Genomic DNA, 19,094 nt, shown 5'->3' with positions numbered 1-19,094 from the left:
ACAACAGTGAGAGGCCCGCATACCGCAAAAAAAAAAAAAAAAAGAGACACAAATTACTATGTATCAAAGAGATAAGCAACGAGGATATATTATTGTACAGCACAGGGAAATATAGCCATTGTTTTGTAATAACTTTAAATAGAGTACAGTCAATTAAAATATTGAATCACTATGTTGTACACCTGAAACTAATCTATTGGAAATCAACTGTACCTCAAAAATATATATATATATCTCCAGAGATAAATAACATAAAATAAAATTACCCAGGGCCTAAAATCAATTTTAGCTAAGGCATGGATAAAGAATTTCACTTTTTCTCTTATTGGTTTTACTTTTCCAGCTGACATGTATTTATGTCTTAAGAAGAATTTTACCTAGATGATTGTTTTTTTCAACAAATCATTTTGAACCAGACTCACTTTTCTTTCCCATATACCAAGGGCAGCCGTAAACTCCATGTGACTTCCCGTTGCTGAGTTTATGTGCCAGGAAGAAAGAAAAGGCCGCCGTCCCATCTTTCCGTCTTTCCTGCTGAGACTTTGCTGCTGGGAGGAAGCAAAGGTTCCGCTTCCTCCCCGCTTCCCAGGACAGTCCCGCGGGCTGACCGGGCTCTCTCACCGTTCTGCAGGCTTTGTGCCCATATGCTCTCTGGGCCTGTCTCAGATCGGACGCATGAATCTCGGGATGGACGCCAGCACCTTCAAGTTTTATACCATGTGCGGCCTCCAAGAGGGCTTTGAGCCTTTTGCTGTCAACATGAACCGCGACGTGGCCATGTGGTTCAGCAAGCGCCTCCCGACATTTGTCAACGTGCCCAAGGATCATCCGCAGATAGAGGTAATGCTGCACGTTGCGGGGACCCTGGCAGGCCGGGGGGACCAAGGCCCTGAACTCCCGCCGAGGCTTCTGTGCCCAGGTGGCGCTTGCCTAAGTCCACGCCCTGGCTGCCCCTACCCCGGTCACCTCCTCGCTGGCCCTCAGAGCTGTCGTTGCAGGTACCTTAGTTGGGGCAGCTGAGTGGCATCTTACAAGTGGTAAACACCTTGCAGATCCGTCCCCAAACCTTTGGGCCACGATGTTTTCTCCAGACATTCCTATACCGGTATTATAGCAATACAGTATCCAGAGACCTTCAATGTTGTTTTCCTAAAAAAGTTCAGTACCTGCGCTCAGGATCATGTGTTCCAAACATGGTTCTCCTCTGCTCATAACTTGATGTCTTTTAGGCTTTGTTCAATTCCTGCAGAACCGTCTCCATGTTTTTAAGTGGAGGTGTAGTAGTTGATTATGATGCTCCCACCTTGTCGGGGGAGCAGAGAGGCAGAGAAGCCAAATGTTGTAAGGAGACTGATTCAGATTCTGGTTCTACATCTGCTTGCCTCTGTATCGCCCAGCCCCACCATGGTTTTTTCATGGCGTAGGGGTGGGACGGGAGCTGATGGGATGTCAGACAAGTCAGCTCCACCGAAGCGTTAGATTCAATGGCTTGATTCCCCCAGACTGTAAGTCCCCTTCACTCCCTGCCCAGTTTGAATTCAGCAAAGTATCAATTCTTCATCCTCTGCTTTTCCCTACGGTCTTAAATAGTAGAGACTTTAATTTCTCTGATTCCTACCTGGCCATTACTTTAGAAATCTTTTTGGAGGTCATGAACCCCTTTGACAAACTGATAGAATCTAGAGACCCTCCACTTAGCAAAATATACAAACCACACAAAAATATGTAAGCGTACTCATGGACCACAGGATAGGAACTATTGTCTAGAATGCAGGGAGAAATGCTCAGATCGTAACAAAATTATTATTGTAAGTCTGTTTACTTCCTCTGCTCTTCCCTCCCACCCCCCCTCACCCCTCCACACACACACACACACACACACACACACACACGCACACACACACACACACACACACGCACACACACACACCCCTTCAAAAATCCAGTTTTGATCTCTCATCCTCCAGTGCATCCCCTGCAGTGCTTGTGCCCTGGAGCTGGGAATTTCCTCAGTATGTGGAGGAGTCTCCAGGAGCTTCTGCGCTCAGGCTGTAACTGTGGGAAAGGTGGGAAAGGCGCTGGGTGGGAGACAGTGCCCCCCAAGGAAACTCTGATGTCTCTTCTTGAGCTTTGGGCTTTCTGGTGCCTTCTCCCTTAGATGTTCTCATGCCCACTGACAGGGGAAACCTCTGGAAAGATTTTCTCCTTTAGCCACTTGTCACCTTCCTGAAAGGTCAGCATCAGCAAGTCCAACACTGCATTACCCCCCTGCCTGGCATCCTTGACCTTGCAGAAAGCCCAGTGAGCATTTTTAGATCCCTAATTTAGATCCCTCATTTCCCCAGCCAGAGGCAGGTCTGTGTGATATTTTATAGGGCACGGTCCACGTAAGGATGAGTGTAATGGTTCGTTATCACTCGGGACACCCTTTGTAGTTCTCATAAAGCCTTGACGTAAGTAGCCAGTGAGGGGAGGAGGGGTGGGTCAGAGTCAGGCTGTGTCAGGTGAGGACTGTGGCATTTCCAGGTGGTGAGGATCGATGGCACCATGGACAGCCCTCCGTGCCTCAAGGTGATCCACAAGACGTTCGGCACGCAGAACGGCAATGCCACCATGATCTACTGCCGCCTGAGCGTGCCGGTGGAGTGCCACTCCTCCTTCAGTCACAGCCCGTGTCTGGACAGTGACGCTTTCCAGAAAAGGTGAGGGAGGAGCCTCCAGCTCTCAGAGGTGCTCAGCCTGTCTGTTGCAAAGTCGGCTTTCTGTCTGTCTCCTTCTCACTCTACCTCGGCACAACTCACAGCACTCCTCTGTGAGTAGGGTTCCCTCTGCTTTCAGTCAGGAAGAAATGAGGATGGGTGTGCACACAAGTGCATGCCCGTGCACATGTGTGCGTGTGCAGCGTATAATTAGGGGACCAATCAAGCTTAACTGGGTCACATCCAGTGAACAAGTTTCTGTTCTTCCCAAGCTGAGTCCCTAGCCTCCTTGCAACCTATAATTCGTATGTTTTTGGAGTAAAAAGAATGTAAGTGCATGAGAGGGTGCAATTGTGGTTGCCTTTGTGTGAAATTAGAAGCTTCTGTAGGCAAATACTGCCTTCTTTGCATAACTATGGCCAGTGTCCAGCCCAGCAGCTGTGTGACTTCCTGCTTCCTGATAGGGAATATATTCCTTGCTATCTTTCTTCCCTTCAATGTCTATTTTTTATTGTTGGTGTATATCTGGTCCGGGTTTCCTCTAGAGTTTTACTATCTACCAAGCTTTAAACAAGCAAAGCTGCTTAAGAGAACAGGTTAATGTATTCCAAGGTATCCCTGCCTACATTATTAGCATCTCCCAACCTCCCCCTAGCTCTAACTTACACCTGGGCCGAGAGCCAAGAGTTGGAAGGCACAGCCCTGCCTGGTGGTATCAGGTTGAAAATGAACAAGTCCCAAGACCAGTCAGGATCACTCATGTATAGGAAAGAGCCAGCTTCTTAAACTTGCTTTCATCATTAAAGGTAGATCAGTTGCCTGTCAGACTTGTGGGCTTCTCTATAGACCTGAAGAACTAAAACATGGATTTCTTCCCCCCAGGAAACAGATGCAAGAAATACTCTCTCATACAACAACAGTAAGTAAATGTGCGCAATTATGGTTTTAATTATTTGATTCTTTGCTGTGCCTGGTAATATGGCCCCTACAGCAAAGATCTGTCTAGAGATCCTCTTTAATTGCCGATTACTCTGTCTTTTAATATCCTTCTTGGTGCTTCCAGAACATATCTATGGCATTTCTCAAGTGGGAGAAAGAGAAACAGTTATTCAGTGCAAAACAGAACTCTACCTGGAGCAGCTAATTGGGCGTCATTGTGTAATTGGTGCCTATTTGCCACCAGGGACCCAGCACTGCCTTTCTGATTGAAATGAACATCAGTTGGGGGAAAAAGGGGGGACTCTTAATGTAATCCTTTTGTTTGCTCTTTTATGTAAACTTCTATGAATCAATTCTCCCGTCTCTCTGAGCAGTGCCAGGAATAATGTTGAAAGCAGTCAAATGAGAAAAAGGAGCAGGGAGCCAGCCCAGAAGATGGAGGCTGCCTTGGGTTCTTTTCCTTCAAGCTAGGCAGTGGTCAGAAAGCAATGCTTCTTAATTTCTTTCTTTCTCTCATCCTTCTTTAGCACCTGACCAAAACACACACACACACACACACACACACACACACACACACACACACACAAATTCCTTTGGAAGAAATGCATGTCACCCTTTCTATAAAGTTATCCTGCAACCCCAAGTTTGTAGGTTAACTATCAAGAGTATGATTCCTGCAGCGGCACGTCACACACTTACTATGTGCAGGACACTTCACGGAGCACATTGTATCGCCTTCCTTCTTAAGTTCTAGGGCAACCCCAGGAGATGAACAATACCATGCGCTCTGAGGCACAGAGAGGACAAATGACTTGTCCAAGGTCACATGATTAATAGCTGCCAGAGCCATGATGCCAGCACAGGTGTGTCTGGCTGACCCTTTTCCAATCAAAAAGTAGGACAGACTACAAATGAAGTAGGACTTCATTTGCACTACTGACACTATGTATAAAAGAGATAACTAACGAGGACCTACTGTATAGCTCGGGGAGCTCTACTCAGGGAACTCAGTGCTCTGTGGTGACCTAAATGGGAAGGAAATCCAAAAAAGAGGGGATATATGTATACGTATGGCTGATTCACTTTGCTGTGCGGTAGAAACTCACACAATATTGTAAAGCAACCGTACTCCAATAAAAATTTAAAAAAAAATAAAATAGACGCAAAATAGAAAAAAAGAATAAATGTGCTCGTTTCATAAAGAAAATGATGAAGCAGTCACTTACCTCAGTGCTTCAGTTGTTATGATAACACAGTGATACAATTCACAAGTCGTTACAATGCCCAAGAATGGCTTTAATTTTCAGCCCTGCCTGTCACTGAGTCTGATGACCACACAAAGCACGTTTGGCCACATTGTGGGCTTTTTCTTTTGTAGCATGTTTTTCAAGACTTAAAAAAACTTAGACTTCCTGCAGAATTGGAAAGTGTAGCCTGAGTTCTCTAACCCCCGGCCCCCAGGGCAATTTCATGGCTCTTCTCTCTGAGGGCAGAGGTGTGCCTGGCTCTCCCTAGCAGCCCTGGTACCCAGAAGAGGGTTAGGGTTCTGTGCTGACCATTCTGAGTGGCTGCCCCTGATCTAGGCAGCAGCATCTTCTGGGCAGAGGGTGGTATATTAGACGCCTGATTTTTTAGGCTAAAGCACAACAGAAAAGGAAAAAATAAGGAAACCAGATTCTCTCATCAACTCTTCACCCAGTCCAGAGTGTAGCGCAGTACACCCCCAGAACAGTGTGTGCTTTTTAAGAAAAGGGAGTCAAGGGGGCTGCTGCATAATTTCTGCCTCTTGAGCCCGCTCCCCGCAACAGGGGCGGGGGTCACTCACGCCCCCCTGTGGTCTCTCCCCAGCAGTGCTACTACGCAATTCGCATCTTTGCTGGACAGGATCCCTCCTGCGTCTGGGTCGGATGGGTGACTCCCGACTATCATTTGTACAGTGAAAAGTTTGACTTGAATAAAAACTGTACCGTGACTGTTACTCTGGGGGACGAAAGAGGCCGGGTCCACGAAAGGTAAGAGGACTCCTGAGGGGCAGGGTTGGCCCTCCTGCAGAGGTCTTTTTCCCTTCCCCTCACACCCCAAAGAAGGAAACATCAGCCTCTATTATAAAGGGAAAATGAAGCACAGGCTTAAAATCCTTAAGTAAATGGCGGGGGTGGGGGAGGACTATGGTGGGAGAAGCGTTATTAGCCAAAATAAAGGGCAATTTCATCACATGTATAAAACATGACCCAGGGATGGGAGATACAGATGGACAGTTGGGAAGCCTGGGCTCCCTCTCAGACTCCGTGATTTCTAGGCAAGCCCCAATTTCTACAACATAAGAACAGACAGAGAAAACTCCCTGGGTGCTTGAGGGAAGTCAGTTGCAGAAAATAAGAAGATGTACCACATCACACAGCAACTGATAACTCAGAACTTCTCATCCCAAAAGTTTGTAATGGCTGAAAGCATAAAGAACATAAAACAGACATGGCAAATTTATAAATAATAACCACTGAATAGAAATTAGGGATCTTCAAGGAAAATGTTTTAGGCACACCCATCCCCTCCCACTGGTCCATTGGTACTACCACCAAGGAAGGATCTTTAGCCAGGGTTGCCCCAGAAATGAACCAGCAGACCATGCCTTATTTCCACCTAAGTGAGATACTAGAGTCCTTGCCCATACGGCAGGCTTGTATAGAAATGTAATAAGTTGTTTCTCATGATAACTTTATCCCTACAAAGTCAGGAATGTTTTGCTCTTCAGATGCTACTGGCTCATCAGAGGCCAATGGCCCGAGGTCAGGCACAATTGCTGTTTTCTGGGGGACCATTGTTGGTGGGTGGTTAAGAGTACAGACTTTGGAAGCAAACCACCTGCGTTTTAAACTGGGTTCCAGTACTTACTAGAGGTGTGACTTTGGACCTGTTACTTAACCTCCCTGGGTCTAAATTTCCTTATTTATAAAATGAGAATAATAGTTCTCATCTCACAGAGTGTTATGAGGATTGAGTGAGATGATACATAGATAAGAGCCTACAACAGTGCCTCAACTCAAGTACTCAATAAACAGCACTCTTATTACCATTACTGAATGTTCATCATGTTATGAGACCCAGCGTAGATGCTATAACCAGATGCAGCATCTGGTTTGGTTTAAAGGAAAGTATGCGAAAGCAGTTGACCGCTCCAGACTTTGCTCTTCAACCAAAAGAACAAAAAGCACAGTCTCATCCCAGCTGGGTCTGTTGCTCCAGTTTGCTCGCTCTGCCATGCCAGACTGATTATTTTATTTATCTGAGCCTCAGTGACCACATTCATTGTGAAAATTAACTGACACATCGGCACCTAGCATAAGACCCAATAGACAGCAGGTGCTCAGTAACTCTTAGTTCTTTGTCTTGTGCAATAAGTAAACACAGGATCGATTTTCGGATGTTTTCAGGCATTTCAAACATGGACCCTTTGAAATATGACCAAAGTGTGGCACTTGACACTCCTGCGGCTTCTGTACCTTATTAATTGAATTCTGTAGTCATTAGTGTACTTCGTACTTTAATCACTGAAAAGAAGTAATGACATCGCCACAGTTTGACCTTAGTGGAAATCTAGCAATGGCTATAACTCTTTGGAATGAGCAATTTGCACTGGCCCTGCCTGTGGGCATTCACCCTGAGAAACCAGCCTGACTGGTGCCGCAGAGGAGGGTCGAGGGGAGGAGGTGAAGGAATGCTTACAAACGGGATTTCTAGTTGTCTGGGAAAGTGATGGGCTTCTAGAACCGGAAAAAAACTGGGAGAATTCTAATCAAACTCTGGGCTTTCCAAGGCCAGATCAGATTGACCTTAGGAAGTTTAAAGGGGCTGCTCTAGCATCCCGTATAGAGTCACTCTCTCCTTCAGCCTGAGACAAATCACTTGGTGTTACTTTAAGCAACTGGATCCCTCAGATGAGCCACACCAGGACTGGGCTTAGGAAGAGACATACCAGCTGCCTCCTGCCCGCAGCCATCGTGAGGGGCTCTGGGGATCCACATAGCACTTCTCCAAAGCCCACCCAGGGTTTGAAATCTTACCATTAAAAATACAGGCTTTGGGGCTTCCCTGGTGGCGCAGTGGTTGAGAGTCCGCCTGCCGATGCAGGAGACACGGGTTCGTGCCCTGGTCCGGGAAGATCCCACATGCCGCGGAGCGGCTGGGCCCGTGAGCCATGGCCGCTGAGCCTGCGCGTCCGGAGCCTGTGCTCCGCAGCGGGAGAGGCCACAACAGTGAGAGGCCCGCGTACCGCAAAAAATAAAAAACAGGCTTTGGAGTTGAAAGGCTTTTTAGTTATTATAGTTGGCTTTTAAAGCTAAATGCCTATGGTGGAGTTTTCTTTCTGGGGGGTGGTAGCCAGCTAGCTGAGAAAGGGACCCAGGTTGGTAGGTGGTGAAGAGTGCAGGGGGTAGGGCTCCAGGGAGCTGGGGTGGGTGGGGGGGGGTAGTACAGATCAGGAGGTGGGAGGCCATCAGAGACTAACTTTATCTACTTTGCAAGTCTTCCTGGGGCCCAGGCCTGCCATCCTAGGGAATGTGGGCCTGAGTTCTCAAGTGTCAAATGGCCTTTTGCCCTGGCACTGAAATGGAACTGAGGACACAGAGTTTTTGTTCCTGCCTCTTATGCCAAATTCCTCTCTAAGTCCCCCTGAGGTAGTCATCCTCTCTGCACATTTGTCTCCCACTTCTAAGGTGTGAGTACTACCATCCCCATCATCTGTTTCAGAAACATGAATGGATGATGGGCCAGGAAACAACTTGCCTGAACCCTCTGCTCTGTGAAGCAGATAGAGTGCCACATTCCTAAACTGAGTGAATTCATTTAAGAAAAAAAGGTTATTCGGGGCTGATTGGAAAGCTTCATTGGAAGCTTTGGGGGCATTTCAATCCTGAGTCTTGATTCCAAACCACCCCCAGTCCAGATTCTGTGCCTTTTCCTCTCTCTGGCTCCTAGTGTGAAGCGCAGCAACTGCTACATGGTCTGGGGTGGGGACATCGTGGCCACGTCCCAAAGAGCAAGTCGCAGCAACGTGGACCTAGAGATCGGCTGCCTCGTGGATCTGGCAATGGGCATGTTGTCCTTCTCGGCCAACGGGAGGGAACTCGGCACCTGCTACCAGGTAGGGGCGGCTCCTGGGGCCGTGACAGCAGCATCGCCGGCCTGGTGCTCAGGGCACAGCTCCTCAGTCTTCTCCATAGGTGGCATCCCCACCACAGCACATGGAGTTGATGTACCCACGTGGTCCTGTGCCGTCTAGGAAGACGAGAGTAAAGTGACTTCCTTTTGTTCAGAGAGGGAAAGATCTCATTTATTGGTTGATCAGAAATGCTGGTCATCCTTGTAGAAGATGAGAAGGCTTTTCCTTGGTGATGGGCTCTAAAAGGTTATTTGTTGGTTCCATCAGTATTTCTTGTGTGACTTTCATGTTACCTACACTATATAAGATGCAAAGTTTAAAAGGTCAACAGAGATACTCCTCACTTTAAGAAACTTCTGTTCTCAAAATATAGACCTATAAAAACTGATTGATCTGCCAGGGGAGTATTCCCTTTGCAATAAAAGGTTATTCTCATTCACTATGGCTTCTTTACAGGGTGCTTTAAAATGCATTTACATAAATAATTTTTCTCTTTCATTGACTATGAACTTCGACAGAACTACTTGAGGAAGCCATTAATTACACCCACGTAGGTTTACCCGTCATTAACCACAAGAAGCCTAATCTCCTTTAAGCTTCATCTCTGATGGCCAAGTAAGCTTGGGAAATGCCACAAATTATATCTTCCTTTGGAAGTTTCGCAGTGAGTGTTAGTACAGGAAAACTTTAAGGAATGCTTCAGAAAGAAACCTAGCCAAGCATTTCTCATATTATTTAACCAAGAAGAGCTTTTTTTTTTTTTTTTTTTTTTTAACAATTAGTAATCTTTTATAAGCCTAGAGTTCTACAGAGCATACTGTGAGACAGGCTAAGTTAGGAAGTCAGATTTCCTTCTTGACACTCCAGGGGTAGAATGGAGAGCCTCATGTATGTGTGGACAGAGTGTTATCCGAGTTCAGAGAAGGAAGAGCCTGCTTCCATCGAGAGTGATCAAGAAAAGGTTTATTACAGAGAAATCTTGATTTTGAAACAAAGAATTCTTCCAGGGGGAGAGAGAGGAGTGTACTAGATTGAAAGAACGGCACAAGAAGCATAATGGAGACGGGGGCATAGTGTATGTTTGAGGAACGATGGACAGAATAGAATGGGTTATGGTTCATAGTCACAAATTTGGAAAGGTAGGGAGGTATTAGGAAGAAATGTGGAACTCCTGAAGAGTTCTGACCAGGACAGTGGCAGGCAGCGTCCAGGGAAGGTTACCCAGCTACTGCGGACTGAAAGCATCCGGCTCCTGTGTAAAGGGCTAAAACCCCAGATTCCAGAATCAGCCCCAGGTTACAGCCTCTGGGCTGAAAAGCCCCTTGGCAGCAAGTGTCTGAAATGTTAGGTGACCAAAATCAGATGGGCAGAGCCCTTCCTGGGGGCCAGGGACGGCCTGCTGGTGTGGCGGTCCTCTCCAGGACCTCCTGCAGTGGGTAGCCCCCTGCACACCTCCTCTTCCTCCTGGGAAGAAGTGGAATCATCACTACCACCCAGCAACCGGGACCCCACCAGCCGCTCCCAGGAAGAGGCCTCTGCACAGCCAGGCTTTGAAGTATTCTTCCGGTACTTTCTCGTGATTCCACATTCCCTTCCCCACCAGTACCGAGAGGAGGCTTGTGTACATTACTGCCGTCCTTCAGAATCCATTAGCTTTTTCCCATTAACTTTTGAAATGAGTTTGACTGAAGGGTCCTCCCTGAGCTGCAGAGAGCTCCAAAGCATCTAATCACTTTTAAGGTCCCTAAATAAATAAATAAATAGCCCATGGCATCTGCAGCAGCAGTGACTTGCCTGCTTCAGGGAACAGCCCACGACGGTGAGAAGATGTTACAACAAAGAGCAGAACACATTTGTATCCCATCTTTCACCCATGACACTGGGCTGGTCAGCTGTGTGAGCTGCATGTTGACACCCGCACCCCGGGATGCCTGGCGTGACTCCATATGCGTACAGATCCTGATGACTCTGCTCAGGGGTCCAAACCCACTCCCACCCTGAGGTGGGAATGGGGAGGAGGTCACGACTCTGAGCACGGACCCTCGGGAGGCTCATACCCACCCAGCCCCCTTCTCATTCCCGTGAGACAGTAACGTGTCCAGCCATGCGTCTGGGCTCCCAGCAGTGGGATAATTGTTATTCTGCAGCTGTAGCCATTTTCATTTTTCAATCATCTCAAGAGGAGCAGGGCAGCAATATTTATATACTGGCTTTCCATTCAGAAAGGACCAGTAACCAAAACAATGAGAGGAGGGTTCTCTCAAACAATGTTTCTAGACCTCCCCGTTAAATACTGCTACACGATTTGAAAAGCTTTTTCTGTCTCACTTAATGTAATCATGGGAGAAATGAGAAATAAAATGTATGTACAAGAGATACTCCTCAGTTGCTGCCACTCCAGCCACACTGCTCCAAGAGCAGAGCCAGCCGTGAGATTCCGATTTACGAGAGGGGTTACCCTTCAATTCAGGCTAGTTCCTATGCCCTGACCTTCACACGTGATTAGAAATAGGATGTCTGTCATTGCAAAGACAAAACATAGCAGCCAGTGATAAAAGGTACCTTAAACACAAAGGGAAGAAAGTCCGTGGCACTTTGTGGCAGCCTCAAGTCTGGGCTCACTGCTTATTCCATTAGAATGCAGCCTCCCCTTCCAGAATGTAAGCTCCTTGAGGGGAGAGGCCATCTCTCAGGTTCACTGCTGCATCCCCTAACACATGAGACGGTACCTGGTACCTAGTGAGTGCTTGCTAAGTATTTATTATCAAACTGACCAACTCGGCTGGGAAGCCACTAGTTTCTTCATTGCTGCCTAACAAGTTACCACAAAATTAGCAGCTTAAAACAGCATCCATGTATCATTTCATAGTTCTGTAGATTTGACTGGGTTCTCTGCCCAGGTTCTCACAAGGCCAGAAATCAAGGTGTCGGCTGCAATGAGCCGTCTCTGTCCTGAGGCTCTGGGTAGCATCCCCCGCAAGCTCCTTCACGTCGTCGGCAGGATCCAGTTGTGGCTGTAGGCTGAGGTTCCAAAGTCCCCGTTTTCTTGCCGGCCAGCCCCTCTCTGCTTCCAGAGGTGCCCACATTCCCTCTCACGTGGCCCCTTCCATCTTCAAAGCCAACAAGGGCGCATCTGGTTCTTCTCGGGCTTCAAGACTCTCTCTGATTTTCCCTTCTGCCCCCAGCAGGAGAAAACGCCTGCTTTTTTAAGGGCTCGTGCAATTGGATTAGGCCCACAAGGATATTCTGTCTATCTTAAGGTCACCTGGCCAGTAGCCTCACTAACATCTGCAGAAACCCTTTTGCCCTGTGACATACACGATCGGGGGACTAACCCCAGGGGTCAGGAGGGCCGTCTAGTATTCCACTTACCACACCACCAGTTGCAGTTTCTCTCCTTATGTACACCCATCAGGAGCCCACCCTTGTGTGTTCTTGTTATTTTAGTGATTGAAGGGACGTTTTCATTGTTCATCGTGGTGGGAGTGTACTCTGCACGGTAGAAATAAACCCATCCCAGGGCACCCATCCTAGATGCTTTCAAGGACCTCCTCTCTGCAAGGAGATTTGAGGAGGGCCCTGGCATTTGACTGGGTAGTTTATGAAGTTTGCAGGGGCAATTCCTGAGGGACCTAAAAAGGTACCACCCTCTTCAGCCTGTCGCTCCCTATACTGGTACAATTTAGCTCAGCAAAGAAAACCTCTGGCTGAATGCATTTCTCTCTCTCTTCACCTGGCTGGTCCAGGTGAAGTTTTCTCAGCTGCCAGCCCTCTGCTTGCTTCAAGTTCACACATTGTTCTAGATGTTACCTGTTGGGTATTTGAGAAATCTGGGGCCAGACCAGAGATGAGTCTTGCCTTGTGGCCAAAGTCACACAGCATCAAATCAGAATTTCCCATATGTGTCTCTCACCCATAAACCCAGATCCTGGCACAAAGAAGGTACGTGATGGGCACTAAATGATTGTTGAATGTCCTTACCAAAGCTTATTTCAGACATAGCCTAGGCAATTCTAGCAGCCCCCTCCCTACCTGTTAGTTTTACTGGCATCATCCCTTCACATCATGCATGGGTACCTGAAGCATCAGGTAAAAGCAAATGTTTTATCTGAAACGTAAGCCTACTACAGTGTGCTCAAATGCCATGTGCTGGGTGCACGCCTGGGGTCTAAGCAGTCTGGCCTCTTCATCGTGAGCCGATGATAGCACTGGACCAGACAATCTTTTAAGTCACTTCCAGCCATAAAAATGTATGTTTATAATTCTTATGTCTAAATGCCTTGAGGAAGTTCATTATTTACAAGAAGCCTGTAACAAATATCCCGGCAGAAAGGAAAACTGCTCTATTCGTTTTCTGTCGCCTGATAAATTGCCACAAACTCAGTGACTTAAAGGCATTCACTTATTGTCCCACAGTGTCCACGGGCCAGGAGTCAGGGCACAGCTTAGCTGGGTCCTCTGCTCAGCGTCACACAAGACTGCAGTCAAGGTGTCAGCCAGGCTGCATTCTTTTCTGGAGCTCGGGGTCCTTTTCTGAGCTCACATGGTTGTGGGCAGAATTCATTTGCTTACATCTGTAGAACTAGGGCTCCATTTCTTGCTGGCTGAAGCCAGGGGCCAGCCACTCTCAGCCCCATGAGACCCCCCCCTGGAACTCCTGTCACATGGCCCTCTGGCAACATAGCAGTTTACTTCTCCGAGGCTGTCTGGACCATCTTCCTCTCCCACCTGCTGAGATGGAGTCTTGTACAGTATAACCCAATCAAGGGCATGACAGTCACTTTTTGCCATATTCTGTTTGCTGGAAACAAGGCACAGGTTCTAGGAGAGGGGATTGTACAAGAGGGTGACTCATTGGGGGACACTTTTAGGGTATGTTCCCAATACCCAGCAGCCCCTAATGTGACGGGTCGGGAGAGTTGCAAGAATGTCCTAATGTCTGAATTTGCTTAAAGGCAAAGGACTTTAGTTGGTGGAATTAAAGTTCCATTTCTTCTTCCGAGTCTGATCAAAAGCCCGACGTCAAGGCGAGCAAGGGATAAGCGGAGCCCCTGATGTCATAAGTAAATCAATCCACATGCCTCATCTCAGTGGCAGCTAAAAGGCAGCTGGTGAATCCTGCACCTTTTAATGTAAGAACTAAAATCATGGAGAGTGAGGAAGGGGTGGAGAGAAGTCCAGAGGAACCAAGTGAGAGGGAACGGTTTTGAGGGAGGGGAGAGGCTCCAGGAGCAGCCTCTTCATGTAATTCCAGGGAAGCGCCGCGTGGTCCCTGCCTGCACAGCGGGCTCTCGAGTGGGGGCACTTTTCCCTTCAGGGACACTTGGCAACCCTGGAGACATTTATCAGTAGGGCTGAGGTTGCGACGCTCTGCTGTAGGTCCCCCCGGCTTTGCCTGACTGACGCCCGTGTGCCTTGAGAAAGAATACTGAAGCCACCGCACCACCCTCCCTTGTCACCTTCCAGGGCGGGAGTGATGGATGGTGGTGGGCTGTGGGCCTGCGGGGGGGCGGTCTCCGTGCTCTGTGAAGAGCCAGCGCCTCAGCTCGTTCTGTGACCAGAGCAGGCCCTGCCTTCGGTGGCCGGTGGGTTGCTCCCCTGAGCACTGCAGAAAGCTGCTGGCTTTGGTTACCCGAGGGAGGAAATGAAAGGGCGTGAGATCGTTCGGCCCCGAGTGGAGAGAGGAAGGGAGTGTTGAAGGTGGGAGCAGTGACAGTAGCTACGGTTAGGCACCGGGTCTCTGGGAATCTCTGAGCAGTGGGCAATCAGCAGCCTGTTAACTGCCCTCTTTCAGCTCAAGTTGGAGTGAGGGTGTTGATTGAAACACCCATGACTTAGCCCCCTGTGGGTTTATAATTCTGGGCAAACATCTGGATTTGTTTTGCTTTCCAGGTGGAGCCCAATACCAAGGTGTTTCCAGCGGTCTTCCTGCAGCCTACAAGCACCTCTTTGTTTCAGTTTGAACTTGGGAAGCTGAAGGTATTTATCTGTCCCCTCATCTAATGTCTGTGACATGAGGGGGCATGCTGACCATTAGGGGGAGAAGCTCAGGCCTGAGAAAACCGGGAATCTGTCACCTCTTGCTTCTCATATGCCTCCCAAACATCTACACTTCCATGTGAAATTCATGCAACCGTAGATAGGTTCCCATTTCCCCTTCTCCCACTTCTGTTGAGTACCGAAAGAATTAATGAACGTTCACATAACCCATTATGTCAGGTCTTCACTGATGCCGGTGAAGCCCTCATTGGTCCCTGGATGCGTTTGTCTCTTTTTAATGTATGCTCATCCTTTTGGTCAACATGGGCCGGGTGTATTGTCCAGCCACTGAGCATCTCTGTGTTGCACGTGTATTCTCCTCCCTGATGCCTTTCTGCCTTGCCCCAGAACGCCATGCCCCTGTCGGCAGCCATATTTAAGAGTGAAGAGAAAAACCCCGTCCCGCAGTGCCCACCACGGCTGGACGTCCAAACCATCCAGCCCGTCCTCTGGAGCCGCATGCCCAGCAGCTTCCTGAAGGTGGAGACGGAGCGGGTGAGCGACCGCCATGGCTGGGTGGTGCAGTGCCTGGAGCCTCTACAGATGATGGCGCTCTACATCCCCGAGGAGAACAGGTAGTGGGGGGGCCCAAAGAGGAAGGGCCGGGCCCGGGAGGCAGGGAAGCAGTACCCAGCAAGCCCAGAAGGGAAGGAGGATCATCTTCATTGGCAAAGGGCCCAAGACGACTGCTGATTGCCCTGAAGCCTCGGTTTCTCTTCTTTCCCTTCCCCACTTGGATTATTCACTCAGAAACAGCACGATATTCACAGTGACGTGTCTGCCACGGGGCTTTCACTGTAGCTCCGAGTACCTGCACTCAGGGATATTTCCATGTGCTTAATTAAAAACCCTAGCGTGGCTCAGAAATTATATGTTATTGATGGCAAGAAGGGGAAGAATGAGGCATGCCTAGCTTGCTTAGAGAACCAAGAATCAGGCTCCTGGTCCCCACTCTTTAAGAGGTGCTCCTGGGGCTTCCCTGGTGGCTCAGTGGTTGAGAGTCCACCTGCCGATACAGGGGACACGGGTTCGTGTCCCGGTCTGGGAGGATCCCACGTGCCGTGGAGCGGCTGGGCCCGTAAGCCATGGCCGCTGAGCCTGTACGTCCGGAGCCTGTGCTCCGCAACGGGAGAGGCCACAACAGTGAGAGGCCCGCGTACCGAAAAAAATAAAAATAAAAATAAAAAATAAAAATTTAAAAAAAGAGGTGCTCCTGGATTATGACCTAGATTCAATTCCAGCGCTATCACTTTCTGGCTGCGTGGCCTTGAGTGAGTTACTCATGCACTCCAGGCCTCAGTCTTCTCATCAGTACAGTGAGATCAGTGCCCACCCAAAGGATTGCTGAGAGAGAAAAAACTCAATTGTGTAGGGAAAATCTAGTTCAGTTTCTGTCCATAGAAAAAAATTAAGTAAGTTTTATTTTTATGGATGTTATTACCCCTTGATCTCTTGGACTGAAAAGATAAAGCAATAGAGGATGGAGGTATTTGACACCGGCACAGCTCACATTTAGGTATTCCACTGGGTCATGGGCAGCAGAAGGGCAGGCTAGTGTAGGGAAGGAGCAGCAAAGACCAGGAGACCAGCCAAGTAAGCCAATTGCAAAGTGTCCTCAGGTTCTCAGTGAGAAGCAAGACAAAATGGAAAAATCTAAGCAGAGCTCAGAGCCCCGGGCCCCCGCACACAAGGGAATAATACACAGCAAATAGATCTCTACGGTCAGGATGGAGAAAGTGAACTGGCTACCTGACTACGCCAACTCATCACAGGTTGGAAGGCGTTTCCTCTCTGGACAAGAGCGCGGGTGTGTGTTTGTTTTCAGGAAAAGGATAGCCCCATGGCTGATGGTGAACTGGAGATTCCATAGATGAGGCAGATGGTAAATTGATGGGAGGGCTTTACATCAGGAAACAGAGGATCCCCTTGAGCCTACAAATAAGAGGACCAAGTCACCTGTCATGTACCTGAATGTTTTCCGTTCTGAGTTGGGTTTTTCCCTAATAGTGGGGACTTTGATATTTGGTAAGCTAGTGGCTTTTAAGTCTTACAGACTTCTGAGACCCTCATAGTTAGAAATGGTGGGACGAATGATAACCCGTGAGAGACTCCTCCAGGTTCTACCCGCTCTGCCTTCCTTGGCTCGGGTGAGACGCGTGGGGATTCCGAGGGTCAGTGCTCTGCTGAATTCTGGCAGTTTTCTCCCCCTGGAGTGGTTGACTGCTTGTCTCCTCCTCAGGTGTGTGGACATCCTGGAGCTCTGTGAGAAGGAGGACCTCATGTGGTTCCATTACCACACGCTGAGACTCTACGGCGCCTTGTGCGCCCTGGGAAACAGCCGGGTGGCTTACGCCCTGTGCAGCCACGTGGACCTCTCCCAGCTCTTCTACGCCATTGACAACAAGTACCTCCCTGGCTTCCTGCGCTCCGGCTTCTATGACCTTCTCATCAGCATCCACCTGGCCAGCGCTAAGGAGAGGAAGCTGATGATGAAGAATGAGTACATCATCCCCATCACCAGCAGCACCAGGAAAATCCGCCTGTACCCGGACGAGTCCAAGAGGCATGGGCTCCCTGGGGTGGGCCCGAGAACGTGCCTCAAGCCAGGGTTCAGGTTCTCCCCCGCCTGCTTCGTCATGACCAGCGAGGAACACCAGAAGCAGAGCCCCGAGATTCCCTTGGAGCTTCTCAAGACGAAGGCGCTGAGCATGCTGACGGAGGCAGTGCGGTGCAGTGGGGCTCACATCCGGGACCCCGTCGGGGGGTCCGTGGAGTTCCAGTTCGTGCCTGTGCTGAAACTCATCGGAACCCTGCTGGTCATGGGGGTGTTTGACGATGACGATGTTCGGCAGATCCTCCTTGTCATCGACCCTTCCGTGTTTGGGGAGCACAGTGGGGACACACAGGACGGAGCAGAGAAGGAGGAGGTGACCCAGGTGGAGGAGAAGGCTGTGGAGGCTGGGGAAAAGGCCAGCAAGGAGGCTCCCGTCAAAGGCTTGTTGCAGACCCGATTACCGGAGTCCGTCAAGCTGCAGGTAACTCGGGGCAACCAGCATCCTGCCCTTGGAAAGAGCTGGGGAGGGTGACAGTGCAGCCTGGTGGTGATGCCAGGACTGTGGGCATTGGCTTGAATGTGGAGTGTAGCAGAGATGCTCAGGGAGAGCACGCACTGGTCCTGCTTGTTTCTGAGCTGGAAGGTACTCCCTAAGTCTCCCCAAACCAAAACGAAAATACCAGCCCTCGTCAATAAAGTGTGTGCTTTAGAACTGTTTTTCTGGTCCCAGCGATGGATTTTCCCTGGTCTTCTCTCCTACCCTTTGGGACTAAAGCGCTCATCTGTGACATCTTGTCTGGAGACGGGGAGGAGCCTTTGGCCGTGGAGTTGACCAGAGGAACTGGCTTGTAGAATGACCACACTCATCAGCTGCTCTCATTTGTTGCCGTGCTCCGATCACAAGGCTGACGTGAACCTGTTACACTGGCACTCAGAGAAAGTGCCATCTGCGCTGGGCGTCCTGCTCACTGAGAGCTGCCCCCTCGCGCAGCTTAGTCTTACCAGACGTAAGCTAGCATCAGTGATGCACGGAAGAGGATGGTGACCTTTGTCTTCTCAGCACTGAGAAGAGAGAAATGAAAACAAATAGAGGAGAAATTAACACAACACTGTAAATCAACTATACTTCAGTAAATTTTCTAGAAAGTAAAAAAAGAGAAAAGAAAAGAAATAGAGGAGAGCAGTTGATCTTAGTGGAGTGACCCTGGTTCAGGCATCCCTGGATTTCACTTCCTGTGCCTCAGCCACTTACTAGCTAAATAAATTTGCCAAGTCAGTAGCCCATCAGTCTTGGCTTTATGATTTGTAAAATGTGGATGATGATATAGTAAAACATAATATTAAAATGTGTTGTTAAAAAATATAATTGGAAACATATTTTACCATAAAATATATTATAAAAAATAATCTGGGCTTCCCTGGTGGCGCAGTGGTTGAGAGTCCGCCTGCTGATGCAGGGGACGCGGGTTCGTGCCCCGGTTCGGGAGGATCCCACATGCCGCGGAGTGGCTGGGCCCGTGAGCCATGGCCGCTGAGCCTGCGCGTCCGGAGCCTGTGCTCCACAACGGGAGAGGCCACAACGGTGAGAGGCCCATGTACTGCAAAAAAAAAAAAAAAAAATCTGCAGTCGAAGCTCTCTTATCCAATATGATGGGATTGGTAGGTGGCCATTTCATTAAAACATTGAATATAGAGGAGAAGTACA

General features: G+C 48.8%; 1 protein-coding gene across 6 annotated transcripts in view; it reads left to right on the top strand.

Annotated features, from left to right (window-relative positions):
- Positions 1 to 19,094, top strand: part of RYR3 (ryanodine receptor 3) — a 553,937-nt gene that overhangs the window by 350,022 nt on the left and 184,821 nt on the right. For 5 of the 6 annotated variants that reach the window (XM_067742163.1, XM_067742181.1, XM_067742191.1 and 2 more), the window contains exons 28-35: positions 632 to 840; positions 2,527 to 2,702; positions 3,582 to 3,618; positions 5,487 to 5,650; positions 8,613 to 8,778; positions 14,689 to 14,775; positions 15,184 to 15,410; positions 17,075 to 17,870. In XM_067742163.1, coding sequence (XP_067598264.1) covers positions 632 to 840; positions 2,527 to 2,702; positions 3,582 to 3,618; positions 5,487 to 5,650; positions 8,613 to 8,778; positions 14,689 to 14,775; positions 15,184 to 15,410; positions 17,075 to 17,870 — 1,862 coding nt within the window. The remainder of the gene's footprint in view (positions 1 to 631; positions 841 to 2,526; positions 2,703 to 3,581; positions 3,619 to 5,486; positions 5,651 to 8,612; positions 8,779 to 14,688; positions 14,776 to 15,183; positions 15,411 to 17,074; positions 17,871 to 19,094) is intronic. The other variant, XM_067742171.1, reaches the window with a different exon arrangement.

The sequence above is a fragment of the Pseudorca crassidens genome, chromosome 1 (assembly GCF_039906515.1).
Source record: "Pseudorca crassidens isolate mPseCra1 chromosome 1, mPseCra1.hap1, whole genome shotgun sequence".
Taxonomy (NCBI): Eukaryota; Metazoa; Chordata; class Mammalia; order Artiodactyla; family Delphinidae; genus Pseudorca; species Pseudorca crassidens.
The sequence above is the reverse complement of the archived record's forward strand: the minus strand, read 5'-3'. Positions and strand labels throughout refer to the sequence as shown.